A 27,970-nucleotide genomic window follows, 5' to 3' on the forward strand; every position below is an offset into this window, starting at 1 on the left:
TTATTTTAATTGGTTTTTTGTTATGTAATTCTTAGGGTCGACCCTGATAGTCCTTTGCACAGTGATCTTCAGATCTTAAAAGAAAAAGAAGGCATAGAATATATTTTGCTTAACTTCTCTTTTAAGGTAAGAAAATTTTAAGGGGACTTGATATACTTCTAATGGAAATGTATATTTTTATAATTGCTTTGGGAAAACACGTAGGGATTATTTGGTAACATAGAAGGTATTCGTTCCTTGTGGCTCAGGAATTCTCATGTATATACCCTGCAAGAGATGAGCACTTAGGACTCAAATTGTTCAGAGCAGTGTTGCTTATAATAGCCCCAAACAGAAAATAACCCAAGTGTCTGTTTCAGTAGAATGGAAAACTGTGGTATTCATATAAAAAGGAATAGAGCTATGTGCAAAACGATGGGTGAACCTTAAACACAATGTTCAGCAAAAGAAGCCAGACCCCAAAACAAGTCTTTTACAATTTCATTTATATTGGGCTCAAAAATAGGTAAAACTAAATTGCTTAGGGCATGCCTTCTCAGTGGAGACAGTATCCCCACCAATGGGGTGAAAACTGGTTCCTTGGAGTGAAAAAAATCTTAGATATACACTGGTCTGTGGCCTTTTAAGGGGCCATATTATATAAACTGTTAACACAGTATATCTGTGGTGGGGGATAGATTCAGAAAAAAAAAATTCTAAAAAGCCTTTTTGGTGGAGCAGAAATTAAAAGAAGGTTGAAAAATGCAGATTTATGGATTCAAACTTAGGTAATTACTATCAAGAAAAGCAAAGATGTGATTACCATACAGTTGAGGATAGGCAGTAAATCTAGGTGAGAGGGATGGAGTTGTAAGCTGAAAGAGACATCTGGGGACTTCTTGGATACTGGCTCTAGTCTGTTTTTTGACCAGGGCTGTGGTTACATGGATGCCTATTTTATAATATATAACGGCATACTTTTATATGTTACATACTTTCTGAATTTATTTGTTATATTTAATACCTTTTCTTTAAATGGTAAGAATAAAGGGTAAAGAATAGCAGTAGAATTTAGATAAAATGTAATGATTTAATATGGATAAATAAGTGTAGTAGTTTTAAATCTTTTGTCTCAAAAAAACCCTAGGAAATATATTTCTAAGGAGCTATATTTGAATTATATAGAGCTTCTATTTGCTGTGTTCTTTTAAATTCGGAAAGAAATATATTTTTTCCATTTCAGTTAGGTAGACTTCAGTGCATTAGGGCTATAGAGGGGCTATAGAAGGCTTGAGGACATGGAAGCATCTAAAATATAATTCCTGCAAGAGCCTGCAATCTTCCTAGGGAGAAATCTGTGATGAAGGCTGTACTGCTTTGGAGACCATGATGAAGAGTCTGGGATCTTAACCTTTAGACAGTAAAGAACCAGTCAGTACAGGTTTTTAGGTAGGGGCATGATTGATCTGTTAGGCTTTTTATTATTATTATTTTAAACAGTTATTATGTCTTCAGCATCAGATAGGGTTTGGATTGGAGAGAGTAGATACCTGGGAGACTAGTTGGGACTTTAATTTTAATCTGGGCAAGGGGTAATGAAGGGTGATGGTGGTAGGAATAGGTGAGAGTAGAGGGATAATGAGGGGTTTTGAAGGAAGAAGCAAAGATGTGAAAGAATATACTTGCAAAAAGTAATTTTTTTGAAAACTTTTTACGTAGCTTTTGTGTGTTATATTTTGGGGGATATATCTTCATTTATGATTGAACTTTCTTCAAATAACTCAAATTCTATATTTTCCCTCAATTTTGTTATTATAGAAACTTTTATGATTGTCAATTGGGTTGTCTTCTAGAGAGTGAATCTGGTATATATTTACTGAAGTTGCTAATGACTGTATTTTTACTGATTCATAAGGTGAAAAAATAAACCAGGACAGTAGCATTTTTTTTCTTTCAATTTTTAAAAATGTTTATTTTTGAGAGAGAGAGAGAGAGAGAGATCATGACCTGAGCCAAAGTCAGATGCTTAACCAACTGAGCCATGCAGGTACCCCCCTTTTTAAAAAATTCTGTATGCAAAATTGTTCTGTATGAACAATCTATAAACAGTCGTATTAAATCATATGCCCAGGTGTCCAACACCAAGCTTAAGAAATAGAATCTTATAGGGGCACTAGGATGGCTCAGTCGGTTAAGTGTTGATTTTGGCTCATGGTTCATGAGTTCGAGCCCGCCCTGCCCTCATCCTGCTCTCTGCTGTCAATGCAGAGCCTACTTCAGATCCTCTGTCTCCCTTTCTCTCTGCCCCTCCCCCGCTGGCTCCTGTGCGCGTGTGCTCTCTCCCCCAAAACTAAAAGCATTAAAAAAAAAAAAAAGAAAGAAAGAAAACCTTATACATGAAACTAATGTAAGTTATGTCAATTATGTTAAAAAAAAATTCAGGTCTGTGTCTTTTCTTCTTCTTCTTAAGCAGTATCTTTGGAAAGTCCTCTGTGTGTTCTTTCCTTCTCACTTCCTCCTGGAGAGGTGTTTTTAAGGGAATATGAAATCTTGACCACTAAACTGAAAGATTTGTGGCTGTACTTAATGTTTTCATGGTATTTTCCTGCTCTAGGTAGAACTTAAGGGAGGGGACAATCTGGGAGGTAAATGGCTGAAATTCGTTGGATTTGTCTTTCTGGGCCATGGCTCTTGATACCAGAAACAAGGGCCTTGTGAGGCCTGAAATATTTTCTTTTCTTTTCTTTTCTTTCCTTTTCTTTTCTTTTCTTTTCTTTTCTTTTCTTTTCTTTTCTTTTCTTTTCTTTTCTCTTCTTTTCTCTTCTCTTCTCTTCTCTTCTCTTCTCTTCTCTTCTCTTCTCTTCTCTTCTCTTTTCTTTTTTTCCAATGTTTAATTATTTTCAAGAGACAGAGAGACAGAGTGTGAGCAAGGGAGGATCAGAGAGAGAAGGAGACAATCTGAAGCAGTCTCCAGGCTCCAGGCTTCAGCATAGAGCCCGACATGGGGCTCCAACCATGAGATCATGACCTGAGCTGAAGTTGGACGCTTTAACCAACTGAGCCACCCAGGAGCCCCAAGGCCTGAATTATTTCTTAAGAGGCCTGGGAAGAATGTGATTGCTCTGAACTAAGTGACACTGGCAAACTGAATTGCCAAGTTATTAGTATCAGGATTCACAGACTTGGAAGGATAGCAGGTATTATCCAGAAAGAAGGATTTATAAGAAGGAGCATGAACAGTATTTATGTCCATGCCTCAGATGTCCATGGTGACAACTTGAAAGTCATGAGTAATAAGAAAATGGAACTTGAGATATAACAACACAAGGTTGGGGATGGGGCAGGAGAGAAAATGGGGACCAATTAGATTTGTCAGCAATGTGGCAAATCTTTTGTGCTGTGCTTTTAAGGGAGTAGTGGTCTGGTTTTTAAAACCATATCTAAATCACTCAGCTGAATTCTGAGGTACTACTTTAAGAAGGGTTTATTTAGACAAATTTGAATTCATTTAGAAAATAGCAGCAAGGATTTGAAAGAGATTTTTATGTCCTAAGATAGCTGGGCAAATTGTGGATTTGGAGAGAAGAACATAGGGGCTCATGAGAGTTTGTCCTCAACTATTTAAAGGGCTATGTATGTGGAAACTTTAGTTTGATTTTGTTTTTGATTGACGGTTTATTAATTTGGTAGTTTGATTTTTGTTTTGATTAACATGACATTAGAACTAGTAAGTCAAACTGTAAATAGGTGATTTTTCAAGTGATAACTATTGTGATTTTTCAAGTGATAACTATTCATCTGTGACAGTCTTTCGAGAAGAGAATGCTCCTGGAGCACCTGGGTGGCTCTGTTGGTTGAGTGTCTGACTCTTGGTTTCATCAAAGGTCATGATCTTGCAGTTCATGAGATTGAGCCCTGTGATGGGCCCTGTGCTGGTAGCATGGAGCCTGCTTGGGATTCTCTCTCTCCCTTTCTCTTTGCCTGCCCCGCCCCTCCCCACCCCCCTCCACTTGTACTCTCTCTCTCAAAATAAATTAAAAAAAAAAAAAATAGAATGTTCCTTATCATTAAAAATATGTTGGAAAAGGGCACCTGGGTGGCTTAATTGGTTAAGCGTCTGACTTTGGCTCAGGTCATGATCTCACGGGTTGTGGTTTCAGGCACCACATCAGGCTGTGTGCTGACAGCTCAGAGCCTGGAACCCACTTTAGATTCTGTGTCTTCCTCTCTTTCTGCCTCTTCTCTGCTAGCGCTCTCTCTCTCTCTCTCTCTCTCTCTCTCTCAAAAATAAATAAAACTTAAAAAAAAAAAAAAAAAGAATATGTTGGAAGGCCAAGATACTGAATTGGAAACTTTGTGAGATCCTTGTAAACCTTGAGATTCTCAGTTCCTGAGTTAGTATACCAAGATAACTCAAATTTCTATTTTAAGTCATCCTCAACCTCTCTGCTGTAATCCTGTAAGGAACTCTTATTTCTGTAAAATATTAATTACTGAGTTCCATGGTACAGAGTTCATGGAATAGTCCCTAGGTTTTGATGTGAAGGAGTTACTCTGAATGAAGAATTACTTAAAATGAAAGTAGTTCTCACTGCCACATAATCAATTTAAAAAGCTTTATCATATGGGAACACATATTAAAAGATCCAAAAAATAGATTAAATGAAATTGTACTTTACCTAGCTTTGTGTCCGTGCCTTTCATTATGTCTATTAAACTGTAGATAAATGGTGAGCTACTTATTTGGAAGTAGATTATAATTATTATTAGGTTGATATCTTGTGTGGGTAGATTCTCCCTTGAAGTAGAAATCTAAGATTATCTGTTTTAGCCACCAGAAGTGTGCTTTTTGTCTTCCTCTCCTATTAGGATTGAATTTGCATAGTTCATATGTTCCTTAGAATCTTTATTTGAGGATGGGTGGAAGTAGGGAGTTAAAAGTAAGTTACTGGACTTAATGCTGCTTATTCTTGCAGTTAAAACTGTATTTTTGTGTTCCTTGGAAATAACTGAACAAGACAAATGTTTGTTTAGCTTCTTTACCCTCAAATTGGTTTAAAAGACAATTAGTTCCTTCCTTTTATTAGATCATAAAATTGGAGATAATTTCTCTTAGACATCCTGTCATATCTTTATTAGAGGCAGTATGCTTTTTCCTTACCCCATTGCTGTAGGAAAATGAGGGGCAGCCTTTTTGGCTTTCTGGCTACCCAGAGATTGACCTCTAATGCTCTTGGCCACCTCAGCTACTGTTGTTGTTTAAGTTCATTAAGAGAAAAAGCTCTTGTTCTTCTGGAAAGCTGTTTCCAGGATTGATAATTTGAAAAAAAGAATTGTACTTGGTAGCCTGAAAATTAGCTAAGGTTTCTTTTCTCTCATCTTCTCTTCATAAGTTTTTTATCAAGTCTGCTAATCTTTGTCATTTAATTAGAGCAATTAGTCTATTTGCATATAATGTTATTACTGATTTTGGGGTTTAAATCTTCTGTCTCATAAGTGCTTTCTATTTGTCCTTGTTATTCTATGTTCCTTTTTCTCATTCTTTTGATTTTTTTTTTAAATTACTCCAGTTTCTCTCCTCTTTCAGCTTCATGCATACGTGTTCTCTTACCTTTTTTTACTCCCTTACAATTATAATGTATATCCTTGTCTAATATAAATTTGTTAATTTATATTTTATTTTTCCTTATCAATGCAGAGACTTAGAACATGGATTCCCTGCCAAACATGTGCTGTCATGCATTTTCTGTACTTCCCTAAAAACTGCACATTATTGTTATATAATTAATCAATATTCATTTAGATCTATGTGCGTATTTGTTCTTTTCATGGTCTTTAGTCTCCACATTTCCATCTAGGATCATGCTTCTCCTGCCTGAAGAATATCCTTTAACATTTCCTTGTGTCTGCTGACAAGAAAATAACTTTAGTGTGAATTAATTTTTGGAAAGTATTTGTATTGGGTATAGATTTTTAGGTTGGAAATTACTTTCGGCAGCTCAAAGATATATCATTCCCTCATTGGGGTTTCCATTGTTTTTCTTGAAATAGTCATAGTGCTTCAATCTTGTGAAGTCTTCAGTCAATATTGGAAAATTCTCAGACATTCTCTCCAAATATTGCTTCTGTCCCATTCTTTTGTCTCCTTCTAGGACTCCACATATATGATAAGCCTTTCAACGTTTTTATTTATTTTTGGGACAGAGAGAGACAGAGCATGAATGGGGGAGGGGCAGAGAGAGAGGGAGACACAGAATTGGAAACAGGCTCCAGGCTCTGATATGATAAGCCTTTCAATACGTTCCCCTGTGTCTTGTTATTTTCTGCATTTTCTACATACTCTCTCTCTTGGCTTCATTCTGGATGTTTTCTGGCCTATTTTCCTGTACACTGAATTTCGGTTTCACCAAGTCTCTACTGTGGTTAAATTCATCTTTTAAGTTATTGATTTCAGTTACTGTATTTCTAAGTTTCAGAATTTCTCTATGGCTCATTTTATAATTTTAGTACTTTGCCAGGGTTTTCAATATTGTATTTTCTTTCCTTGCATGTATTCAACATGGTTATTTTAAAATCTATGTTTGTTACTCTGTTATCTTGATCTCTTGTGGTTTTTGTGTCATTTGCCTCTCCTTTTCTAGACATGTTTGTTTTTAAGTCTTGTGTAACTGGCTATTTTTAGTAACAAACATTATATATGAAAAATTTACTAATTTGAAGCCTTGGATGATACTCTTCTTCAAAGAGGGTTCACATTTACTCCTGTCAGGCTTGGACACTGGCAACCCAGGATCACAGAATCCTGTCAGGGATTGAGGTGACACAAAACTGGACTTCATTCCTTGTCAGTTAGGGCAATGTGTCATTTGTTCTTCAGGTCCCAGCCTAAAGTGTGGGAGACTTGTTCAGGCCTCTCCTTGGACCCCAGCTCCCAATTTTTATCTCTCTAGTCCTGCGAGTCTTAAGTTCTGCTGAGCTTTTGATCTCTCATCTTCCTTTTCTGTAATTGAAAGAAAACTCAAGGCAGGGAGAAGGGCCCCACTCTGAGGTTCCCTTTTTCTTCTTGATCTTAGCTCTGTAGTGGTTACATTTTGTCTACCTCTTCTAGTTCTCAGCCAGAGGATTGATGTAAAGTTACCTAGTCTATCATTATTGGAACGTTTCCTTTTATATAATTCTTTTGGAAGTGGAACCCCTTCATAATTTTCATAACTTTACCAAAACACTGTCCTGTTTGGGCCTGATCATTTTTATTTCCTTTGGTTTTTATTTCTTTTTATTTTTGGTACTTTTATGACCCTCATCAGATAATAAATATACACATTCTTTATAGACTATATAAATATCTTCAAAATAAATAGAGTATTAAGGATATTCTTAAAACTAATTAAACTTGATTGTTTGCTTTTTAGGATAATTTTCCATTTGATCCTCCATTTGTTCGAGTGGTGTTACCTGTTCTCTCAGGAGGGTAAGTTTAAGTAATTATTTTCTTTGACAGTGTGCATTAGAATTATTTGGAGAGATAGTTAAATGGTAGGAGGCCCAGAATGCTAGGGTATATATACCCCAAGTTTTCTGATTCACTAGGTCTGGGGGTGGGGAAAGGCTGATAATTTGCATTTCTGCACTTCTAAGATGGTCTCAAGTGAAGCGTTGTTGCTAGTCTGGAAACCATCATTTGAGAACCATTGGTTATAAACCATCACATTGTTTATAAGTAAGAGTTTTAATGTCCCCTATTTGTATACATTTCACGATAAAAAAAAAACAAAACAAGTGTTTTTCAAATATAAATTGTGATTGAGGATTTAGAGAAAGTTAAGATTAGAGAATGATTCCCACAAGCCTATATTCCCAGGAATAATCACAGAAAATCTCATGGGCCTATAGAGCTGGCCATCTGATTCCTTCTAAAGGTGGTGGTTTCAGTTTGGTAGAATCTAATTGTCATTCATTTTTATCGAAGCTTGTATTCCTTTTTAGTGATTAGAAGTCATATAAAGAATGGGAAAAGATGAAAATTGGTACCTAGGCTGGTTATGAAATGTTCTATAGATCGTTAAATTAGAAGCAAGTAATACTAATTTGAGGGGAGCCTGGGTGGCTTGGTTGGTTGAGTATCTGACTCTTGACTTTGGCTCAGGTCATGATCTCACGGTTCCTGAGTTTGAGCTCTGCACTGAGCTCCACACTGACAGTGTGGGGCCTGCTTGGGATTCTCTCTCTGCCTCTCCCCTGCACACTCTCTTTCTCAAAATAAGTAAATAAACTTAAAAATATATATACTAATTTGGGAATTATGAAATGCTCAGTTGACTAATTCAACCTTGTGAGGTAATGCATATTATGCTGATTAAGATCTAAAAAGGGGCGCCTGGGTGGCTCAGTCGGTTAAGTGTCTGACCGGCTCAGGTCATGATCTCACGGTTCGTGGTTCGAGTCCTGCGTCGGGCTCTGTGCTGATAGCTTGGAGCCTGGAGCCTGTTTCTGATTCTGTGTCTCCCTCTCTCTCTCTGCCCCTCCCCCGCTCATGCTCGCTCTCTCTCTCTGTGTCTCAAAATTAAATGTAAAAAAAAAAATTTTTTTTTTAAAAGATCTAAAAATATCCAGTCCTTACTTTGATCGTTGCTACTGTTGATATAGTAATAGTTTCATTTAGATTAAAAAATATGGAAGGATGGCTACAAATGATTAAGGAAAAGATTTAGAAAAATTTTATAAATTCAAGATAAATGTATAAAAATATTCTTGTCAGATCATTTTGAAATCTGCTATAACCTTGACCAGCAGAGTTTTCACAGTTTGTTGTGGGAAATTCTAAGAGTTTTAAGAACTTATGATTTTAAGTAGTTTACCACCAAGTTGTGGAGACAAACACGTGAAATTAAATAATACTTTTCAATTTAAAAATCTGTGATATAGTTTCTCTTCATTGCTTTTTGCTACAATGGTATTATTTACCATTATACAAATGAATAAATTTGAATAAGTCAGCTTGTTACTTATCCAAACAAATATTCTAATAAAATGTTTTTTCATTATACAAAAGCCAACAGTATAGGGGTGCCTGGGTGGCTCAGTTGATTAAGTGTCCGACTTTGGCTTAAGTCATTATCTCCCAGTTTGTGAGTTCGAGCCCCATGTCGGGCTCTGTGCTGACAGCTCAAAGCCTGGAGCCTGCTTTGATATTCTCTCTCTCTCCCTCCCTCCCTCCCCCCTCCCTCCCCCTCCCCCTCCCTCCCTCCCCCCCCCTCTCTCTACCCCTCCCCTGCTCACGCTCTCTCACTCAAAAAAAAAAAAAAAAAAAAAGCCAGCAGTATAAAAGGAGATTAAAAATATTAAGTACTTCATTGATTGGCAAATGTGAAGTGTGGACTTGAGTTCTCTGAGGTTAAAGGAAAAGGGAATTGCTTCCAGTAGTAGTGATCTGGGAAGACTGTCAAGTAAGTGGGTTCTCAGGTGGGCATTGATATATGAGTGAGTTCAGTTTGGTCTACTGGTGGAGGTTGAAGGAAAATTATCTACATAGGTAAAAAGTAAATACAATCACATATCTAAGAAAGGGCATGATATATTTATAGCATACCAGATGAGTTTGAGCTACAAAAACAAGGTAGGTAGAATTCATACAGAAGAGTTGTATGAAATTGTGCTGACAGAATATCTTGTTGTAATTTAGGATTATGGAGTGGTGAGAGGATTTTTTGTTGTGTTTGTTTTCATCTTCTTTTTTTTTTCCTGGTAAGGAAACTGTTACCCATGGATACTGAATTTATCTCTCAGTAGCTGGATCAGGAACAGGAAAATACAGGAAAGAGAATGTTTTAGAAAGAAATATGGTAACAGTGGAAGAAGACAGATTGTGTTCCCAAAGCCTAGAAGAATGCAAGGCTAATTAAGAGCTGATGGCCCTTAGAGTGAAGTGAGGACAACCTAAAATGGTACAGTGGGAATGGAAAGGTGAATGTAAGGTGAATGCTGATTTGAAACAAAATCAGTGACTTTGGTCTTCATAGTCAACTGTTAAGTGATGGGGAAGATTTACTGGCTGACTTGGGAAGAACTACAAAATGTGAAGGACTGATAAAATGCAGAATTTTGCAATCTCACAATCAGGCTGAAGCACTGTGAGTCTGATCAGATTATTGAGCAGTTCCATATATTTTATATCCTCCGTCATCTTCTAGCTGTTACTCTATTCCTGTTTCTTATGATAGCCATTTTGTTAAGTAACACCTTTATTGTGATACAGTTCACATATGATAAAACTCACCCTTTTAAAATGTACAATTCAGTGGTTTTTTAGTAAATTCATAGAAGTTGTATAACTATTACCTCTAATTTCAGAACATTTTCGTCATTCTCCAAAAGAAACCCTGTACCTGTTAGCAACCATTCCTCACCCCCCCCCCACCCCCACCAACTCCCCATCCACTGGCAACCACTCATCTCCTTTCTGTCTTGAAAGATTTCCTGTTTTGCACATTTCATGTAAATGGAATCCTACAAAATGCGGCCTTCTGTGGCTGGCTTCTTTCAGTTAGCAAAATGTTTTTAAAGTTCATCTATACTGTAGCATATTTTAATACTTAACTCCATCTTATGGACGAATAATATTATATGGCTATACCACATTTTATTTATCCGTGGACATTTCTTTTTTTTTTTTCTCTTTAAAGTTTATTTAAGAGCAAGAGTGGGGGAGGGGCAGAGATAGAGAGAAATTGGGGGGGCAGTGGCAGGGGAGGGAGAGAGAATCCCAAGCAGACCCTGCACCACCAGTGCAGAACCTGATGTGGAGCTCAAACCCACCAACTGCGAGACCATGACCAAGCTGAAATCAAGAGTCAGACACTCAACTGACTGAGCTACCCAGGAGCCCCATACATTTGTGATACCTTGACTATCATGAATAATGCTACTATGAACATTAACATAAATGTCTGCATGTATATTCTCATTTCTTTCATACATGTGTGGAATTACTAGGTCCTCTAGTAACTGTTGAACTTCTTAATGAAATGCCAGACTGTTTTCCAAAGTGGCTGTACCACTTACACTCCCACAGCAATGTGTACATAATCACACTCTTCACTTCCTTGTCACTCTTCAGCCCCTGTAGTCTGGTATCGGCTCTTAACATTCCTCCCAAACTCTGTTGCCAACAGGGATTTCCATGTTGGTAAATCCCGGGGTCCTTTTTCAGGCTTTATCATATTTGATTATCTGATTTCTCAACAACATTGAAAACCTTTTTCTCTTGGCTTCTGACTGCCTCCTCTCAGTCTCTAGCTGGCAACTCCTAGTTCACCTGACTTGTGCATGTTGGAGTTCTTCAGAATTTGGTATGGGTCCTTTCTCTTTTCTCGTTTCCTCCTATTCCTGTGGCTTTGTGAAAATTTTGAGATAATTGTATACTCACATGCAGCTATAAGAAATAATAAAGATTCCTGTACACCTTGCCAGGGTAATGTTTCACAAAACTGTAGTGTAATATCACAATAAGACTGTGATACAATCCATAGAACTTACTCAGATTTTCCCAGTTTCTCTTATAACTCATTTGTATGTATGTATGTATGTATTAAGTTCTACACAACTTGATCACCTGTGTATGTTTGTGTCTCCACCACCACAGTGAAGATACTGAAGTTCCAAATACACAAGAATCCTCCTTCTTGTATTTTTAAACCACACCCATCTCCCTCTTACTACCCACTTTTCCAACTTCTGGCAATCACTAATCCTGCATTTTTCATATTTTGTCATTTCAGAAAAAAAAGTTACATAAATGGAATCATACATCTTGGGATTGTAATTTCTAGCAATTAGTTTTTTTATTTGTCCTGATTTCCCTGGAGGTTCATCTACATGTTTGACTAGTTCGTTTTTATTGCTAGGAAGTATTCCATGGTGTACCATGTACCACATTTTGTTTAATCAGCTACTACTTGAAGGACTTCTAGCTTGATTCTAGTGTTGGGCTGATGCAAATAAAGCTTATATGAGTTCTTGTATACATGTTTTTGTATGAATGTGTTTTGCTTTCTCTGGGATACATGTCCAGGAGTAGAATGGCTGGGTCATATAGTTATTGCAGCATATTGAATTTTTAAAGAAATTGACAAACTTTACCATAGTGACTATACCACTTTATATCCTTACCAGGAATGTGTGAGTGATCTAGTCTCTCCACATCCTTGCCAGCATTTGGTGTTCCCACTTGTTTTTATTTTAGCCATTCTGAGAGATAGTGATACCTCAGTGTGGTTTTAATTTGTGTTTCTTTGGGGCACCTGGGTTGCTCAGTCGGTTGAATGTCTGACTTTGGCTCACGTCATGATCTCGTGGTTCGTGAGTTCAAGCCCTGCGTCAGGCTCTGTGCTGGCAGCTCAGAGCCTAGAACCTGTTTCAGATTCTGTGTCTCCCTCTCTCTGCCCCCCACCCCCTGCTCACACTCTGTCTCTGTCTCTCTCAAAAATAAATAAACATTAAAAAAAATTGTTTCCTTAATGTGTATTTTCTAATATCTAATATTTTCTATGTGCTTATTTGGCAATTTCATATTCTCTTCCCTGAAATATCTGTCCATGTTGCTTGCTGGTTTTTCAATTGGATTGTTTTTTATTTTATTGTTGAATATTTATTAAAAAATATTATGAACTACATAGTAGTCCTTTGTTGGATATGTGGTTTTTAATTTCTTCCAGTATGTACCTTCGTTTTATCCTCTTAATAGAATTACTTGTGGAGCAAAGGTTTTTAGTTTATTTATTTAAATTGAAGTATAGTTGATATATACTATCATTACTTTTGGGTGTACAACCTAGTGATTTGCCAATTTTAAGCATTATAAAATGCATACTGTGATAAGTATAGTTACCATTTGTCACCATACAAAGTTATTACAATATTATTAACTATATTCCTGTGCTGACCTTTTTATCTCCATAATTTATTTCTTTTATAACTGGAAGTTTGTACCTCTTAATCCTCTTCACCTATTCTCCCCCACTCCCCATGCCACCTTCCTCCTACCCCCTGGCCTGGCAACTACAAGTCTGTTGTCTGTATTTTTTTTGCTATTTGTTCATTTGTTTTATTTTTTAGATTCCACATACAAGTGAAATCATATGGTATTTGTCTTTCCCTGTCTGACTTCTTTCATTCACTTAGCATTATACCCTAGATCTATCCATGTGTCACACATGGCAAGGTCTCATTCCTTTTTAAGGCTGAGTAATATTCCTCTGTGTGTGTGTGTGTGTGCGTGTGTGTGTGTGTGTGCACACATCACTTCTTTATCCATTCATCTATCAATAGACACTTGGATTGTGTCCATATTTTAGCTATTGTAAATAATACTGCAGTAAACCTACCTTTTCAAATTAATGTTTTCATTTTCTTTGGGTAAATACCCAGAAGTGGAATTACTAGATTGTATGTACTTTTCTTTTTAGTACATTTCTTTTGAGGAACCTCCATACTCTCTTCCACAGTGGGTACACCAATTTCCATTACTACCAACAGCGCATGAGGGTTCCCTTTCTTTACATCCTGGGCAACACTTATGCTTCTTGTCTTTTTGATACTGGTCATTCTGACTGGTGTGAGTGGATATTATCATGTAGTTTAGATTTGCATTTTCCTGATGATTAGTGAGCCTCTTCATATGTTGGTTAGCCATCTGTACGTATTCTTTGGAAAAATATCTATTCAGGTTTTCCATTTTTAAATTGGATTATAATTTTTCTGGTGTTGAGTTGTAGGAGTTCTTTACACACTTTGGATATTAACCCCTTATTGGATATACCATTTGTGAATAGCTTTTCCCATCGAGTAGGTTGCCTTGTTTTTTGTTTTGTTTTTTTGATGGTTTCTTTTAATGTGCAAAAACTTTTTAGTTTGATGTAGTCCTAATTGTTTATTTTTGCTTTTGTTTCCTTTGCCTGGAGAGACCTATCCAGAAAAATATTGCTAAGACTGATTTATAAGGGTTTACTCCCTATGTTTTCTTCTAGGGGTTTTATGGTTTCAAATCTTAACAGTTAGGTCTTTAATCCATTTTGAGTTTATTTTTGTGTGATGTAAGAGAATGGTCCAGTTTCATTCTTTTGAATGTAGCTGTCCAGTTCTCCCAACGCTATTGAAGAAATGGTCTTTTTCCCTATTGTATATTTTTGTCTTTTTTTGTCCTAGATTAATTGACCATGTAAATATGTATTTACTTCTGGGCTCTATTTTGTTCCATTGACCTATGTGTCTCTTTTTGTGCCAGTACCATACTGTTTTGATAACTATAGCTTTGTAATATAGTTTGAAATAAGAACTTGTGGGGTGTCTGGGTGGCTCAGTCAGTTAAGCGTCCGACTTTGGCTCAGGTCACGATCTCACTGTCCGTGAGTTTGAGCCCCGCGTCGGGCTCTGTGCTGACTGCTCAGAGCCTGGAGCCTGTTTCAGATCCTGTGTCTCCCTCCCTCTCTGACCCACCCCTGTTCATGCTCTGTCTCTCTCTGTCTCAAAAATAAATAAACGTAAGATATTTGCAAATGACATACCAAAGGGCTAGTATCCAAAATCTATAAAGAACTCACCAAACTCCACACCCGGAAAACAAATAACCCAGTGAAAAAATGGGCAGAAAACATGAATAGACACTTCTCTAAAGAAGACATCCGGATGGCCAACAGGCACATGAAAAGATGCTCAACGTCGCTCCTTATCAGGGAAATACAAATCAAAACCACACTCAGATATCACCTCACGCCAGTCAGAGTGGCCAAAATGAACAAATCAGGAGACTATAGATGCTGGAGAGGATGTGGAGAAACAGGAACCCTCTTGCACTGTTGGTGGGAATGCAAATTGGTGCAACCGCTCTGGAAAGCAGTGTGGAGGTTCCTCAGAAAATTAAAAATAGACCTACCCTATGACCCAGCAATAGCACTGCTAGGAATTTACCCAAGGGATACAGGAGTACTGATGCATAGGGCACCTGTACCCCAATGTTTATAGCAGCACTCTCAACAATAGCCAAATTATGGAAAGAGCCTAAATGTCCATCAGCTGATGAATGGATAAAGAAATTGTGGTTTATATACACAATGGAATACTACATGACAACGAGAAAGGATGAAATATGGCCTTTTGTAGCAACATGGATGGAACTGGAGAGTGTGATGCTAAGTGAAATAAGCCATACGGAGAAAGACAGATACCATATGGTTTCACTCTTATGTGGATCCTGAGAAACTTAACAGAAACCCATGGGGGAGGGGAAGGAAAAAAAAAAAAAAAGGGTTAGAGTGGGAGAGAGCCAAAGCATAAGAGACTGTTAAAAACTGAGAACAAACTGAGGGTTGATGGGGGGTGGGAGGGAGGGGAGGGTGGGTGATGGGTATTGAGGAGGGCACCTTTTGGGATGAGCACTGGGTGTTGTATGGAAACCAATTTGACAATAAATTTCATATATTGAAAAAATAAATAAATAAACGTTAAAAAAATTAAAAAAAAAAAGAAATACGAACTTGTGATACTTCCAGGTTTGTTGTTTTTTTCTCAAGATTGCTTTGGCTATTCACCCTTTTGTGGTTTCATACAAATCTTAAGATTTTTGTTCTAGTTTTCTGAAAAACATTGTTGGTATTTTGGTAGGGATTGCACTGAGTCTGTAGGTTGTTTAAATGCCTCTATTATCCAAAACAGTATTCTTCCAGTTCATGAGCACAGTATATCTTACCATTTATTTGTGTCACCTTCTATTTCTTTCATCAGTGTCTTAGAGGTTTTAGAGTACTGGTCTTTCACCTCCTTCATTAAATTTATTCCTAGGTATTCCTTTTAATGCAATTGTAAATAGGATCGTTTTCTTAATTTCTCTTTCTGCTATTTCATTACTAGCATATGGAAATGCAACAGATAAAAAATCTGTTATTGATATATTGATTATATATCTTGCAAAAAGTTTTTAGTTTTGATGAGTTTCAATTTATAGATGTTTTTCCTTCTAGGGATTATATGCTTTTGGCATCAATTTTAAGAACTTTTGCCTTGTCCTGGATCTTGAAGATTTTCTCGTGTTCTGTGTTTTCTCAAAGTTCTATAGTTTTACATTTTACAGATAAGTTTGTGAATCATTTTGAGTTAGTTTTTGTATAAGGATGAGATTTAGGTCCTAGAGTTTTGCCTAATGGTCCAATTACTCTAGTATTATTTATTAAAAAGGCTCCCATGGCTTTCAAAATACCTCCTGTGTCAGTGACTCCCAAGTTTTGTATCCTGCATTTTTATATATCTTTATGCTCCCAGTGTCTACCTGTTTTTTGACATCTCTACTGGAATGTCTTTCTCTCTTTTTAAAATTTACTTATTTGTTTGAGAGCGAGAGAGAGCACGAGCAGAGGAGGGGCAGAGGGGGCGGGGGGAGAGAGAGAGAGAGAGAGAGAGAGAGAGAGAATATCCCAAGCAGGCTCCATGCTGTCAGATCATCCATGAACCATGAGATCATGACCTGAGCTGAAATCAAGAGTCGGATGCTTAACTGACTGAGCCACCCAGGTGCCCCTGGAATATCTCTTACATAGGCATCTCAAATTTTGTAGCACAAAAACTTGAACTCCTCTCCTTTCCAGTCTCCTTTCCCAGCCTTTCATATCTCAGTTATTGAACTGGGAGTTATTCTTTGTAACATCTTTCCTTCATTTCCCATATCTGGTCTTATAATTCTTCTTCTCAGAGGGTTCCCAGATCCAGTTACTTGTCTCCATTTCTGTTGCTACTGCCATCACTTCAGAGGATTTCTGACTGGACTCCTCTGTTCCTTCCCTCATGTAAGCTTTAAAGTGATATTTTATAAATTTGTGTTTGATTATGTTGCTCCCCTGCTTAAACTCTTCCGTATCTTTCCATTTGCTCTTACAGGTTGATGCCCTTGCCATATGCTTTTTTTTCTTTTTTAATTTTTTTAAGGTTTATTCTTTTTTCAGAGACAAAGTGTGAGTGGGGGAGGGGCTGAGAGAGAGAGGGAGACACAGAATCCAAAGTAGGCTCCAGGCTCCGAGCTGTCAGCACAGTGCCCAATGCGGGGCTCAAACTCAAAAACCGCAAGGTAAGATCATGACTTGAGCTGAAGTCGACTCTTAACTTGACTGAGCCACCCAGGCACCCCAACCCTTACCGTAAGCCACCTGTGATCTTGCCCTTGTCTTTCTCTTTATTTTATTATTATTATTTTTTAAAGGAGTATGTTTTTATTTATTTATTTAAAAAAAATTTTTTTTAACGTTTACTTATTTATTTTTGAGACAGGGAGAGACAGCATGAACGGGGGAGGGTCAGAGAGAGAGGGAGACACAGAATCTGAAACAGGCTCCAGGCTCTGAGCTGTCAGCACAGAGCCCGACACGGGGCTCGAGCTCACGGACCACGAGATCATGACCTGAGCCGAAGTCAGATGCTTAACCGACTGAGCCGCCCAGGTGCCCCATCTCTTTAATACTCTTGTACCACACTTCCCCTGTCTAAGCTGGTACCCCACTGGATATCTTTCAGCCCCCAGTACCCAGCACACTTTTTTTTTTCTTCATAACCTTTCTTGTTTTTAATATTTCTTTAAATATTTTAGAATCTTAGGCAGGCTCCACACTCATTATGGAGGCAGGTGCAGGGCTGGATCCCACGATTTTGGGATCATGACCTGAGCCGAAATTAAGAGGTGGATGCTCAACCAACTGAGCCACCCAGGCACCCCTCCTCATAACCTTTCTTAAACATACATTCATCTGCCTGGCATGTTACTCCCACCCACACTTTTAAGTCCTGCAAATCTCAGCTTGTGCATTTCTTTTAGAAATGCTGCTCCTGACTACCATACTTTTAAAAAGCCCCTTGGTTATTCCTTCTCATAGAACTCTGGGTCCCCTTTCCCATCATGAAGGACAGGGTCCTGTCAGTTTTCTTCAACGTATACTCTGCCTGGCTCAGTGTGTAGCATATATGTGTGCAGTAAATATTTGGGACTCAATGAATCAGATAGGGAAATACAGTAGGTTAGCAAGGTGTAGACAATTTAGGGTAATACATAATTCTGTCTTGATATTTTTATGAGTTATTTTAATGAGTCACTAGTATCTGACTATCTTTCTTGCTTAATCCAGATCAGAATGTAGTAACTTGAGAGAGAATCATAAAGATTATTTGTTTTTCTCTCATTAATACATTGTGAGAGCTATTTGTAGGCAACTGAAAATGCTTTCTTTATTGGTTGATATAATGTGAATTATTACTTGTGCCCCAGTCATGAAGAGAATATCACTACTTCTAGATGACCATGGGTTGTTTCTGTTTGTATTGAGGAAACATGTTAATAATCTGGTTTTAAGTGCCAGCATTTTCTTTCATTCCTATCTAAAGCCTCTGTTCTTACAATCAATAATTAATATTTCCTTGCCTCAAGGAAGGGAAGGGTCATGACTGTTTTATGTGGGCTAATAAGCCTTCCTTTTTTTAAAATGTGATTATTGTGAAGAATTTGACTCTAATATAAAAAATTTACATTTCTGGGGCCTGGGTAGCTCAGTCACTTAAGCATCTGACTTCGGCTCAGGTTGTGATCTCAAAGTTCTTTTTTTTTTATTTTATTTTAAAAAAAAAATTTTTCTTTTCAACGTTTATTTATTTTTGGGACAGAGAGAGACAGAGCATGAACGGGGGAGGGGCAGAGAGAGAGGGAGACACAGAATCGGAAACAGGCTCCAGGCTCTGAGCCATCAGCCCAGAGCCTGACGCGGGGCTCGAACTCCCGGACCGCGAGATCGTGACCTGGCTGAAGTCGGACGCTTAACCGACTGCGCCACCTAGGCGCCCCATCAAAGTTCTTGAGTTTAAGCCCTGCATCGGGCTCTCCGCTAAAAGCTCAGAGCCTGGAGCCTACTTCAGATTCTGTGTCTCCCTCTCTCTCTGCCCCTCCCCTGCTTGTGCTCTTTCTCTCTCTCAAAAAATAAATAAACATTTTTTAAAAACTAAAAATTTTACATTTCTCATTTCTTTCTTAGGCTCACTTAAGAATCATGTTGTATTAACACTTTAGTACTGATACATGGTTTCTGTTGTCTCCTCATCAGTGCAATTTAAGTGATCATTGTAGCTTGTGGATGGGCAAGTTAGCTAGCAAACATTCTTGCAAGAAGCTCCTAGTAAAACAAAAATCACAAATTGCCTGAAGAAGGCTAAGCTTTAGGATAGTGTTTATTTTATAACTTTGGCAACTGAAGGGTTTTTGTTTGGTTGGTTGTTCTTGTTTTTTAAATATTTTATTTTTAAGTAATATCTACATCCAGTGCCCAGCTCACACCCTGAGATCAAGAGTCACACACTTCACCAACTGAGCCAGCAAGGCACCCACAACTGAAGTTTTTTAAGCTGAAAATGTTACTTTGCCTGTGAATGTGGCATATTATCTTTAAATGACCAGTAGATTTTTTTTTTTTTTTCCAGTGTTCTTGAATTGTCTCAATATTCAGCAGGAACTATTTGTTTGGAGGCAAAGAACAGTAAGGGTTTGGAACATATATCATAAAATGAATATAACTCAGTATGGAAGTAGAGTTCTATCAGCCACTCCTTTTAGGTGTAAATGCTGCTGATAGTGTGTATTATGGAAAAATTTACTTATCTCACTTTTTGTATGGGTACTAGACATTTGCGTAGTTATAGCATTGTAGAAAACATACTTTCTTAGGCCTGTGAGTACAAAAACTTTCCTTCTTCCCACCTGAAAGACTCTCCATCCTCAGAATAAAGAGTGGAGTGCTAAAAAGAAATGTGGCAGTTGGATAATTGGTAACTCAGGCTGGTCTACATAACTCCTTTTCCTAAGATAAGTCCTGGAGTCCCTGTCTGCATTTTGTATTTCTGAAGTGTAAGGATCAAGAATAGTGTTAACTCATTAACAGATTACTAGAGTCTGAGCAATTTGTGGAGAAAGCAAAATCCAAATGAAATCATGGATCTTCTAATTCTGTTCAATTAGCAAGTGCTTATTTAAAACCACTATACATAAGACACTCTGAGCCCATTGGGAGAGTCAAATGATTGGAGATAGATTTCTGTGTTTTAGGAACATTGGGGAATATACAAAGAAGTTTAAAATCCCATGACTCTCCACCCAAATCTAGTGTTTTGAAGTGTTTTTCTTTTCCTCCTATAAACTTTAACTTTGGAAGTTTCCAAGGTCTGGTGCAGCCAGGTAGAGACACTTGCTTAAATTCTCCAGGAAGTAGGAATTATTGAATAATTTCCATTATTGAATAATTTCACTGTAACAATTATAGTGGTCTATAGTAGAAGTTTAGATTCCTTACTTTTCCTTCCTTACTTTTCTGTAATTTGGTTAGGTCAACACAAGGATGTGTTTCGTTAGCCAGAATACAAAATCTGCAGGCTAGAATGGTCTTGACGAGTTTTATTGGGGGGAAATACGGCATTTGGAAGAGTAGGGAGCAAAAGGAATCTCAGGCAAGGGGGGAAAGTCCCTGGGGACAAAAAAAGTTTGTAATGGACTCAGTGTTCACTTACATCTAATCAGACCTGTGGTCTTAGCTTACATGTTTTCAAGATTTATCAGTCCTTCTTCTATAATTATCATGCTCTTGATTTTATTTTTAGACATGATATTTCATGTATCTTGAAGTTTAAAATAACAAAGTAGAAATGAAATTATTTTGTTTGAGAAGGGGTTAAAAGGTTGAATAATGTTGATCTAAATAATGATTTCCTAAGAGAGATCCAGGAAATTCCCAGAAGTTGTCTGGTTCAGAGAACAGTTCTCAGGATTAGCAAGAGAAATTGAGGAGTCCCAGAGAGGGGCTCTGTGGTCAGAACCATTTGATCCTCACAAAAGAATGGATAAAAACAATTTAAACCACAAAATGTGGGTGTTCATTATTATAGATAAGGTAAAGTTGGTGCCATTGGCTAACATGATGGTAGAGAAATATTCAGATGAATATAGTATTTTCCATTCTCTGAAATATTTAGGCTAAGTTCCTAGTTTCTGACAGACATCCTTAGCATCTTTAAGCATTCTAAGATTCATTATTTAAAAAAAAAAATAAGACTATAATAAAGCGATGGCATTCGAATTTTTTAACTACCCTTTGTCCTAGAACCCTAATCACTGTTCTCATTTTTGCATGTTATCTTCTAACCTTTGGTTGTATGCATACTTCCTTAGTGGTAGTACTTTAAGAATTACAAGGGGGGCACCTGGGTGGCTCAGTCGGTTAAGTGTCTGACTCTTGATTTTTTTGGCTCAGATCATGATCTCATGATTCCTGAGTTCAAGCCCCACATTGAGCTCCACACTGACAGTGTGTCAGTGTGGGATTCTGTCTTGGGATTCTGTCTCTCCCCCTCTTTCTTTGCTCCTCCCCTGCTCATTCGCTCTCATTCTCTCTCTCTTTCTCTCTCTTTCTCTCTCAACGTAAATAAAAAAATAAAATATTAAAAATTAAGAAGAAACACTGAGATCTAGCAGATTAAGAATCCATTTCTCTTTTTAAGGTATGTGTTGGGTGGTGGAGCACTATGTATGGAACTTCTCACAAAACAGGTAACTAATTTCTTATGAAACTCATATTTTTCAATCTCAATGGAGTGTTTTGATGATGTAAATTAGATTCTGAGGGGAAAGACTCTGATGTAATACCACCCACTTAAAAAAAAGTTGTTTTCAATAGCACCTACTTTTAATAATGAAAAAGCTATTTAAGGCAAATCAGTAAAATGACATTGTACTTGGTGTTTAATCTATGCAAGGATAGCCATTCTAAGAGCAATGTGTATATAAGGTTCTAACTTGCTTATATTTGATACTTAGAATATAGGGGTTTTTTTTTTGTTTTACGAGATTTTAGAAATGGTCCAACTTTTTTCTCTTGCATGCAGACTTCTTAACATTGTCTTGCTGTTGTAGAGCTATTTATGTGCCATTTTGTTAAGTTTTCCCAAGTGGGAATCAAGAGTACCATTATGTTTTAGAGAAGTGTTTTCTTCTTCCTGTAGGGCTGGAGCAGTGCCTACTCAATAGAATCAGTCATCATGCAAATCAATGCTACCTTAGTCAAAGGCAAAGCCAGAGTACAGTTTGGAGCAAATAAGGTACTTTTATTAAGACGATGACATAATCATTTATAATCTATATTTTCTGTTACCTTAGGAAACGTGTTGTTCTTCAAGTCTTTGTTATTCTTACTATAGAAAGACATGTCTATAATTGTAAATCTATTATTGGTATGTAAGTTAAAAAAATACTAGTAAAAAAATTATACATACTTTGAAGTTTCCCAAACTTGAGATCATGTTAGAATAGTTAATTTCCAGTGAGCATTTATATGCTAGGCTTTGATCTAAACTTTTTACCTATATGTACTCTTTCAATCCTTTTACTAACCTAAGAGTAGGTATTATTATTCTCATTTTGTAGATGAGGAAACTGAAGCACACAGAGGTTAGATAACTTGTCTAAGATGACAGGTGGCAGAACAAAAATTGGAAGCAGACAGTCTGGTGTTAGTCTCTACTCTTACCCACTGTATTGTGTTCTTTATTCACTATATCCGAAACATCTTTCCATGTCTAATTGTAGTTTCTCGAAACAGTTAAATGGACCAAGGAGGATACTCTGAAGTTAGTATATTTTGCAAAAGTATTTGTGTGATGGAAGTTATCCTAACCTAACATTTTTAAAGATTTGGAGTTCCTAAAGGTCTGTGAATCTTGTGTTAAATGCCTATCCAAATAGTATGAAATCTAAATAATGTATTTATAAATGTATTGCACATCAAAGCATGAGTCCACTAGAGTCTTAACTCACAGAGGAGGCAAAAACTTGAGAAGGCCATTTGAAAAATCATCTATTTGGGATAGTACTATACAATAACTCATTTTACTTGAGTTCTTTTAACAGCTATTTCTTTGCACTGGAATAAAATATCATTTTGTGTAAAGTCTAGAAGTTAATTATTGAACACTAGTGAATTACTTAACTACATTTAACTAGCATTTCTTAACAGTGTGTATATTTTAGGTGTATTAAATGTGCCGATAGAATGATTATGTAGTAGGCTATTAGAATTTTTTTTTTTGTATTGACAAAATTTATGCGCAGTGCATGGTTTTTAATATAGGAAAAAATATAAAAAACTGAAGTCATCTGTAACCTAGAAATACTATTAACATTTGGTTTACTTCTTCTGGTCTTTTAAATTTCTTCCTGGCATTTATTTTTATGTAGAACTTGATGTTAAATTTCATCATGTTTTTATAAAAAATTAGCATATCTTTCATGTTAAAATATAAAAGGCTTAGATCGTTTTGAGTAATTGAAAGAACATTTTAGGGGTGCCTGGGTGGCTCAGTTATGTGTCTGACTTCAGCTCAGGTCATGATCTCGTGGTTCACGAGTTCGAGCCCCATGTCAGGCTCTCTACTGACAGCTCAGAGCCTGGAGCCTGCTTCAGATTCTGTGTCTCCCTCTCTCTCTCTGCCCCTCTCCCACTCATACTCTGTCTGTCTCAAAAATAAATAAAACATTTAAAAAACAAAAAAAGAAAGAACATTGTACTAATAACTCACTGTGTAAACTTACCTCTTCTGGGCTTCTGTATCTTGAGCTAAAATATTTTAAGTCTCTTCTAGTTTTAAAATTCTGTAATATCAATACTCTGTTCAGTGCCACAGTTCTCTTGGAATTACTCAGTGTCAATGTTATTACTTTCAACCTTTATATTTCCATTACATATACTTTTCTTAGCAAGTACATTACATAACCATTTTATATACAATGCTAAGTCAAGCAGCTAAGCACATTTGCCTCGTAAAGTATGTCTTAGAAGGTGAATTTTTTGAATGAATGGTTATAAAACCTCACTCTTCATTTTTTTTCTTGTTATTAATATCTGTTAAGAATTTGGAAACTTAACATGATGTAATAGGAGTTTTACCTTGTACACTTTAAAATTTTTTTTAATGTTTTATTTATTTTTAAGACTGACAGAGCAGGAGTGGGGAGGGGCAGAGAGAGAGGGAGACACAGAATCCAAAGCAGGCTTCAGGCTCTGGGCTGTCAGCACAGAGCCCGATGTGGGGCTCGAACTCATGAACTGTGAGACCATGACCTGAGCTAAAGTTGGACGCTTAACCAACTGAGCCACCCAGGCACCCCTACCTTGTAGGCTTTTAAACTCTACAGGATAATTAAGAAAGTACTAACAACTATTTCTGATATGGGGGTATTGAAGTATTGATGGGGCAGGTTAGAGATGGGAGACTTTAAATCATTTGTGCTCTTTCTTTTGACATATAACTGTTCAAAAATATTTTAAATATTAAAAAAAATTTTTTAGTGTTTTATTTGTTTTTGATAGAGACAGAGTGTGAATGGGGGAGGAGAGACAGAGTGTGAATGCTGTCCGCACAGAACCTGACCTAGAGCTCAAACTCTTGAACCACAAGAATCATGACCTGAGCCAAAGTCAAACATTTAACCAAGTGAGCCACCCAGGCACCCCTATTTAAAATATTTTTAAAGATACTATCAGCTATTGGTTCAAAATAAATGAATGAGTTTATCTCTTGAAAATATTACTAAAGGGGCGCCTGGGTGGCTCAGTCGGTTAAGCGTCTGACTTCAGCTCAGGTCACGATCTCGCGGTCCGTGAGTTCGAGCCCCGCGTCGGGCTCTGGGCTGATGGCTCGGAGCCTGGAGCCTGCTTCCGATTCTGTGTCTCCCTCTCTCTCTGCCCCTCCCCCATTCATGCTCTGTCTCTCTCTGTCTCAAAAATAAATAAACATTAAAAAAAAAAAAAAGAAAGAAAGAAAATATTACTAAAATGATACACCTAAGTACTGGAAAACAAAAAAAATTGGCTGTCAGCACACATAAAATTTGGAGATAGGGTAAGATTGATGGAGCTGAGGATCTGCAACTCTATGCAAGCAAGAGTCACTCATTGTACAGTCTTGCCATTAGCTTGCTCCCCTAGGCTCAGCCAGCAGGAGCTGAGAGCAAGCCATAAGGCAGAGGATGTTGGCCTGGGCTGGTTTTCTGGTCAGTTAACGGGATACAGGCTATAACATTAACTCTAGGCTGTAGTGGTAAGAAAGCTTTCTAGAGTTCTGCTATTATGACTTAGCAAGAATTTGGGGTTTGGATAAGCAAGGTAGTACCCTAACAAATGTTCATTCACCACATGGAGGGCATGATAGTTAAGTTAAATAGTGAAATCCTAGAGCACACAACTCTTGGAGCAGCCCCTAAGCTATTTCTAACAAAGACAACTATCATACCCTGCTCCTAATGGACCTCCAGTCATTTACGTAGAGAATTCTGTGGTGAAGGATCACCTTCAGATGAGACATCTGGTTTTTGTTTTTTCCTTTCAAGGAGTGGAGAGGTGCTACCTGTACTAAGTATTGCGGTGTTTTATTTATAAATGAGCAAGGTTGGCAAACCAAATGTGAGAACCTTGCATAATCCTGAGATTCTCCCAAGGAAGCTAAGATGATCTCATGTTAGTTATATCCACAGTTCTCATCAGAAGCAGGCACAGATACTCCTCAGAGGAAAAGCTTTTCTGATTTAAGCCTACAAGATTCTCAAATATTAAGATCAAGCAAATAAGAATTCAGTGTGAAAAATCCCAAGCACACAAGTAAGCAAGCCAGCATAATGAGAATTGGCAGAAACAATACATAAGAGATATATATTCCCAAAGACTTTAGGTTTTGGAATTATCAGACACAGAATAGAGACTTTAGATATTAGAGTTATGAGAAAATGAATAGTTCTGTGTAAAACATAATATAAAGAAAAAAGCATCCTAAAATTGAGCAAACAATGAAACCATCAGGTATAATGAGACAAATTTGAAAAAAGAATGAAACAATTTATAGAAATGAAAAATATGATTGAAATGAGAAACAATGTGTGGATTAGGTATCAAAGAGAATTGGTTAGAAGAAATAACTCAATGTTGTACAGATGAGAAGAACATGGGGATAGACATTGTGGTAGAAGTTGAGAGCTAACAATCAGAAGGAGGTCTAAAATGTCTTATTGGAACTCCAGGAGGAGATAATAAAATGTTAAAAAGCAAGAGAAATAGAAACCAGGAAGTAAGGTGGTAAGGAAAGTCACAAGAAAAAAATGGACTAAAGTTACCAGTTAGAATGAATAAAACAAAATCTGGCAATAAGAAGTATGTTTAAATTATAAGGATGAAAAAACACTGAGTTTTGTTTTTAAATTTTTTTTGTTTCTGAAAGAGAGAAAGAGAGCATGAGGAGGGGAGGGGCAAAGAGAGAGGGAGACACAGAATCCTAAGCAGGCTCCAGGCTCTGGGCTATCAGCGCAGACAGAGCCTGATGTGGGGCTCAAACTTGATGGGGCTGGAACTAGTGAACTGCAAGATCATGACCTGAGCCTAAGTCAGACGCCCAACTGACTGAGCCACCCAGGCGCCCTCTTATCTTATCTTATCTTATCTTATCTTATCTTTTCTTTTCTTTTCTTTTTTTTTTTTTTTTTTTAATTTTTTTTCAACGTTTATTTATTTTTGGGACAGAGAGAGACAGGGCATGAACGGGGGAGGGGCAGAGAGAGAGGGAGACACAGAATCGGAAACAGGCTCCAGGCTCTGAGCCATCAGCCCAGAGCCCGACGCGGGGCTCGAACTCACGGACCGCGAGATCGTGACCTGGCTGAAGTCGGACGCTTAACCGACTGCGCCACCCAGGCGCCCCTTTTCTTTTCTTTTCTTATTGAGAGGGGATAATAAAGATATGCCAGTATACACTTATAACAACAACAAAATATGTGATATATATGTATAGTATCAAAATAGGATTTTGGAACAGAAAGCACTACTTAATGATAAAAGTCTCAGTTAACCAGGAGGTATAATAATATTTTACTTTACCTATTAAAATAGCATCAAAATACAGATAAAAAAAAACTTGATGAATGAAACTAAGAACATTGTGTGTTGACTATTTTTAAAAAAAGAAAAAAGAAAGAATGGTGAAACCACAGGAGAAATTGACCCAGGTAACCATAATGAGAGATTTTAGTGTACCTTGTTCATAGTAAATTAAATATGTCAAAATGTAGAAGATTTGAATAACCAATTAAGTTTGGTCAAATGGACAGATGTAGAACTCTGTGCCCAATAATTAGATACTATATAATCTTTCCCAAGCATTTATGGAATATGGGGAAAAATTATAAATTCATAAATTAAGAATATTTAAAAACAAGCCATATAATTTGAATATGATACAGTTAAGGTTAGAAGATAGTAATGAAAAGATTAATAAAAAAAATCTGCATGAATTTGGAAATAAAACGCAATTCTAAATCATGGTTAAAAAATCATATGAAAATTTAAAAAGACTTAGAACTGAACCATAATGAAAATACTAAAATTCTCCCTTTGTCCCTCTCTCCTTCTTTCTCCTCATCTCTCTTCTTCTCTTCCTCTTCCCTTCTTCTCTTCTCTCTCTCTCTGGAACATTCATGAAACTTATCCTCTTCAATGAAGAAAACTTCAATTTTGGAAGTAGGAAAAGGACAGATCATTTTCTGATCCTAATTAAATAAAAAACTATAATAACCAGCTCAAAACAAATGTCCCTTTTGTGGAATTATGGAACTCAAACAGCCCTTAATGGGGCTTTGAAACGAAGACTGCAGAATAGCTAGAGAATAGCAATGAAATGCCTACATACTAGAAACTAAATGAGAGGGTAGAGGGAATACTCCTTGCTCTAAAATCCTTGTATCATTAAAAAAAAAAAAAAAGAAAAGAAAAGAACAAGAATGAATCAGACCTCAAAGTCAGTGTTAGAAAGGACAATCAAGGGGCACCTGGGTGGTTCAGTTGGTTAAGCATCTGACTCTTGATTTCATCTCAGTCATGATCTTCTAGTT

The 27,970-nt window shown here is 37.1% G+C and overlaps 1 protein-coding gene across 3 annotated transcripts in view; it reads left to right on the plus strand.

Annotated features, from left to right (window-relative positions):
- UBE2Q2 (ubiquitin conjugating enzyme E2 Q2) overlaps positions 1 to 27,970 on the plus strand; it is a 67,020-nt gene that overhangs the window by 33,190 nt on the left and 5,860 nt on the right. For all 3 annotated transcript variants that reach the window (XM_045448967.1, XM_045448968.1, XM_045448969.1), the window contains 4 exons: positions 36 to 126; positions 7,392 to 7,450; positions 21,544 to 21,592; positions 22,045 to 22,140. In XM_045448967.1, the coding sequence (XP_045304923.1) occupies positions 36 to 126; positions 7,392 to 7,450; positions 21,544 to 21,592; positions 22,045 to 22,140 (295 nt within the window). The remainder of the gene's footprint in view (positions 1 to 35; positions 127 to 7,391; positions 7,451 to 21,543; positions 21,593 to 22,044; positions 22,141 to 27,970) is intronic.

This window comes from Leopardus geoffroyi, chromosome B3 (assembly GCF_018350155.1).
Source record: "Leopardus geoffroyi isolate Oge1 chromosome B3, O.geoffroyi_Oge1_pat1.0, whole genome shotgun sequence".
Classification (NCBI taxonomy): Eukaryota; Metazoa; Chordata; class Mammalia; order Carnivora; family Felidae; genus Leopardus; species Leopardus geoffroyi.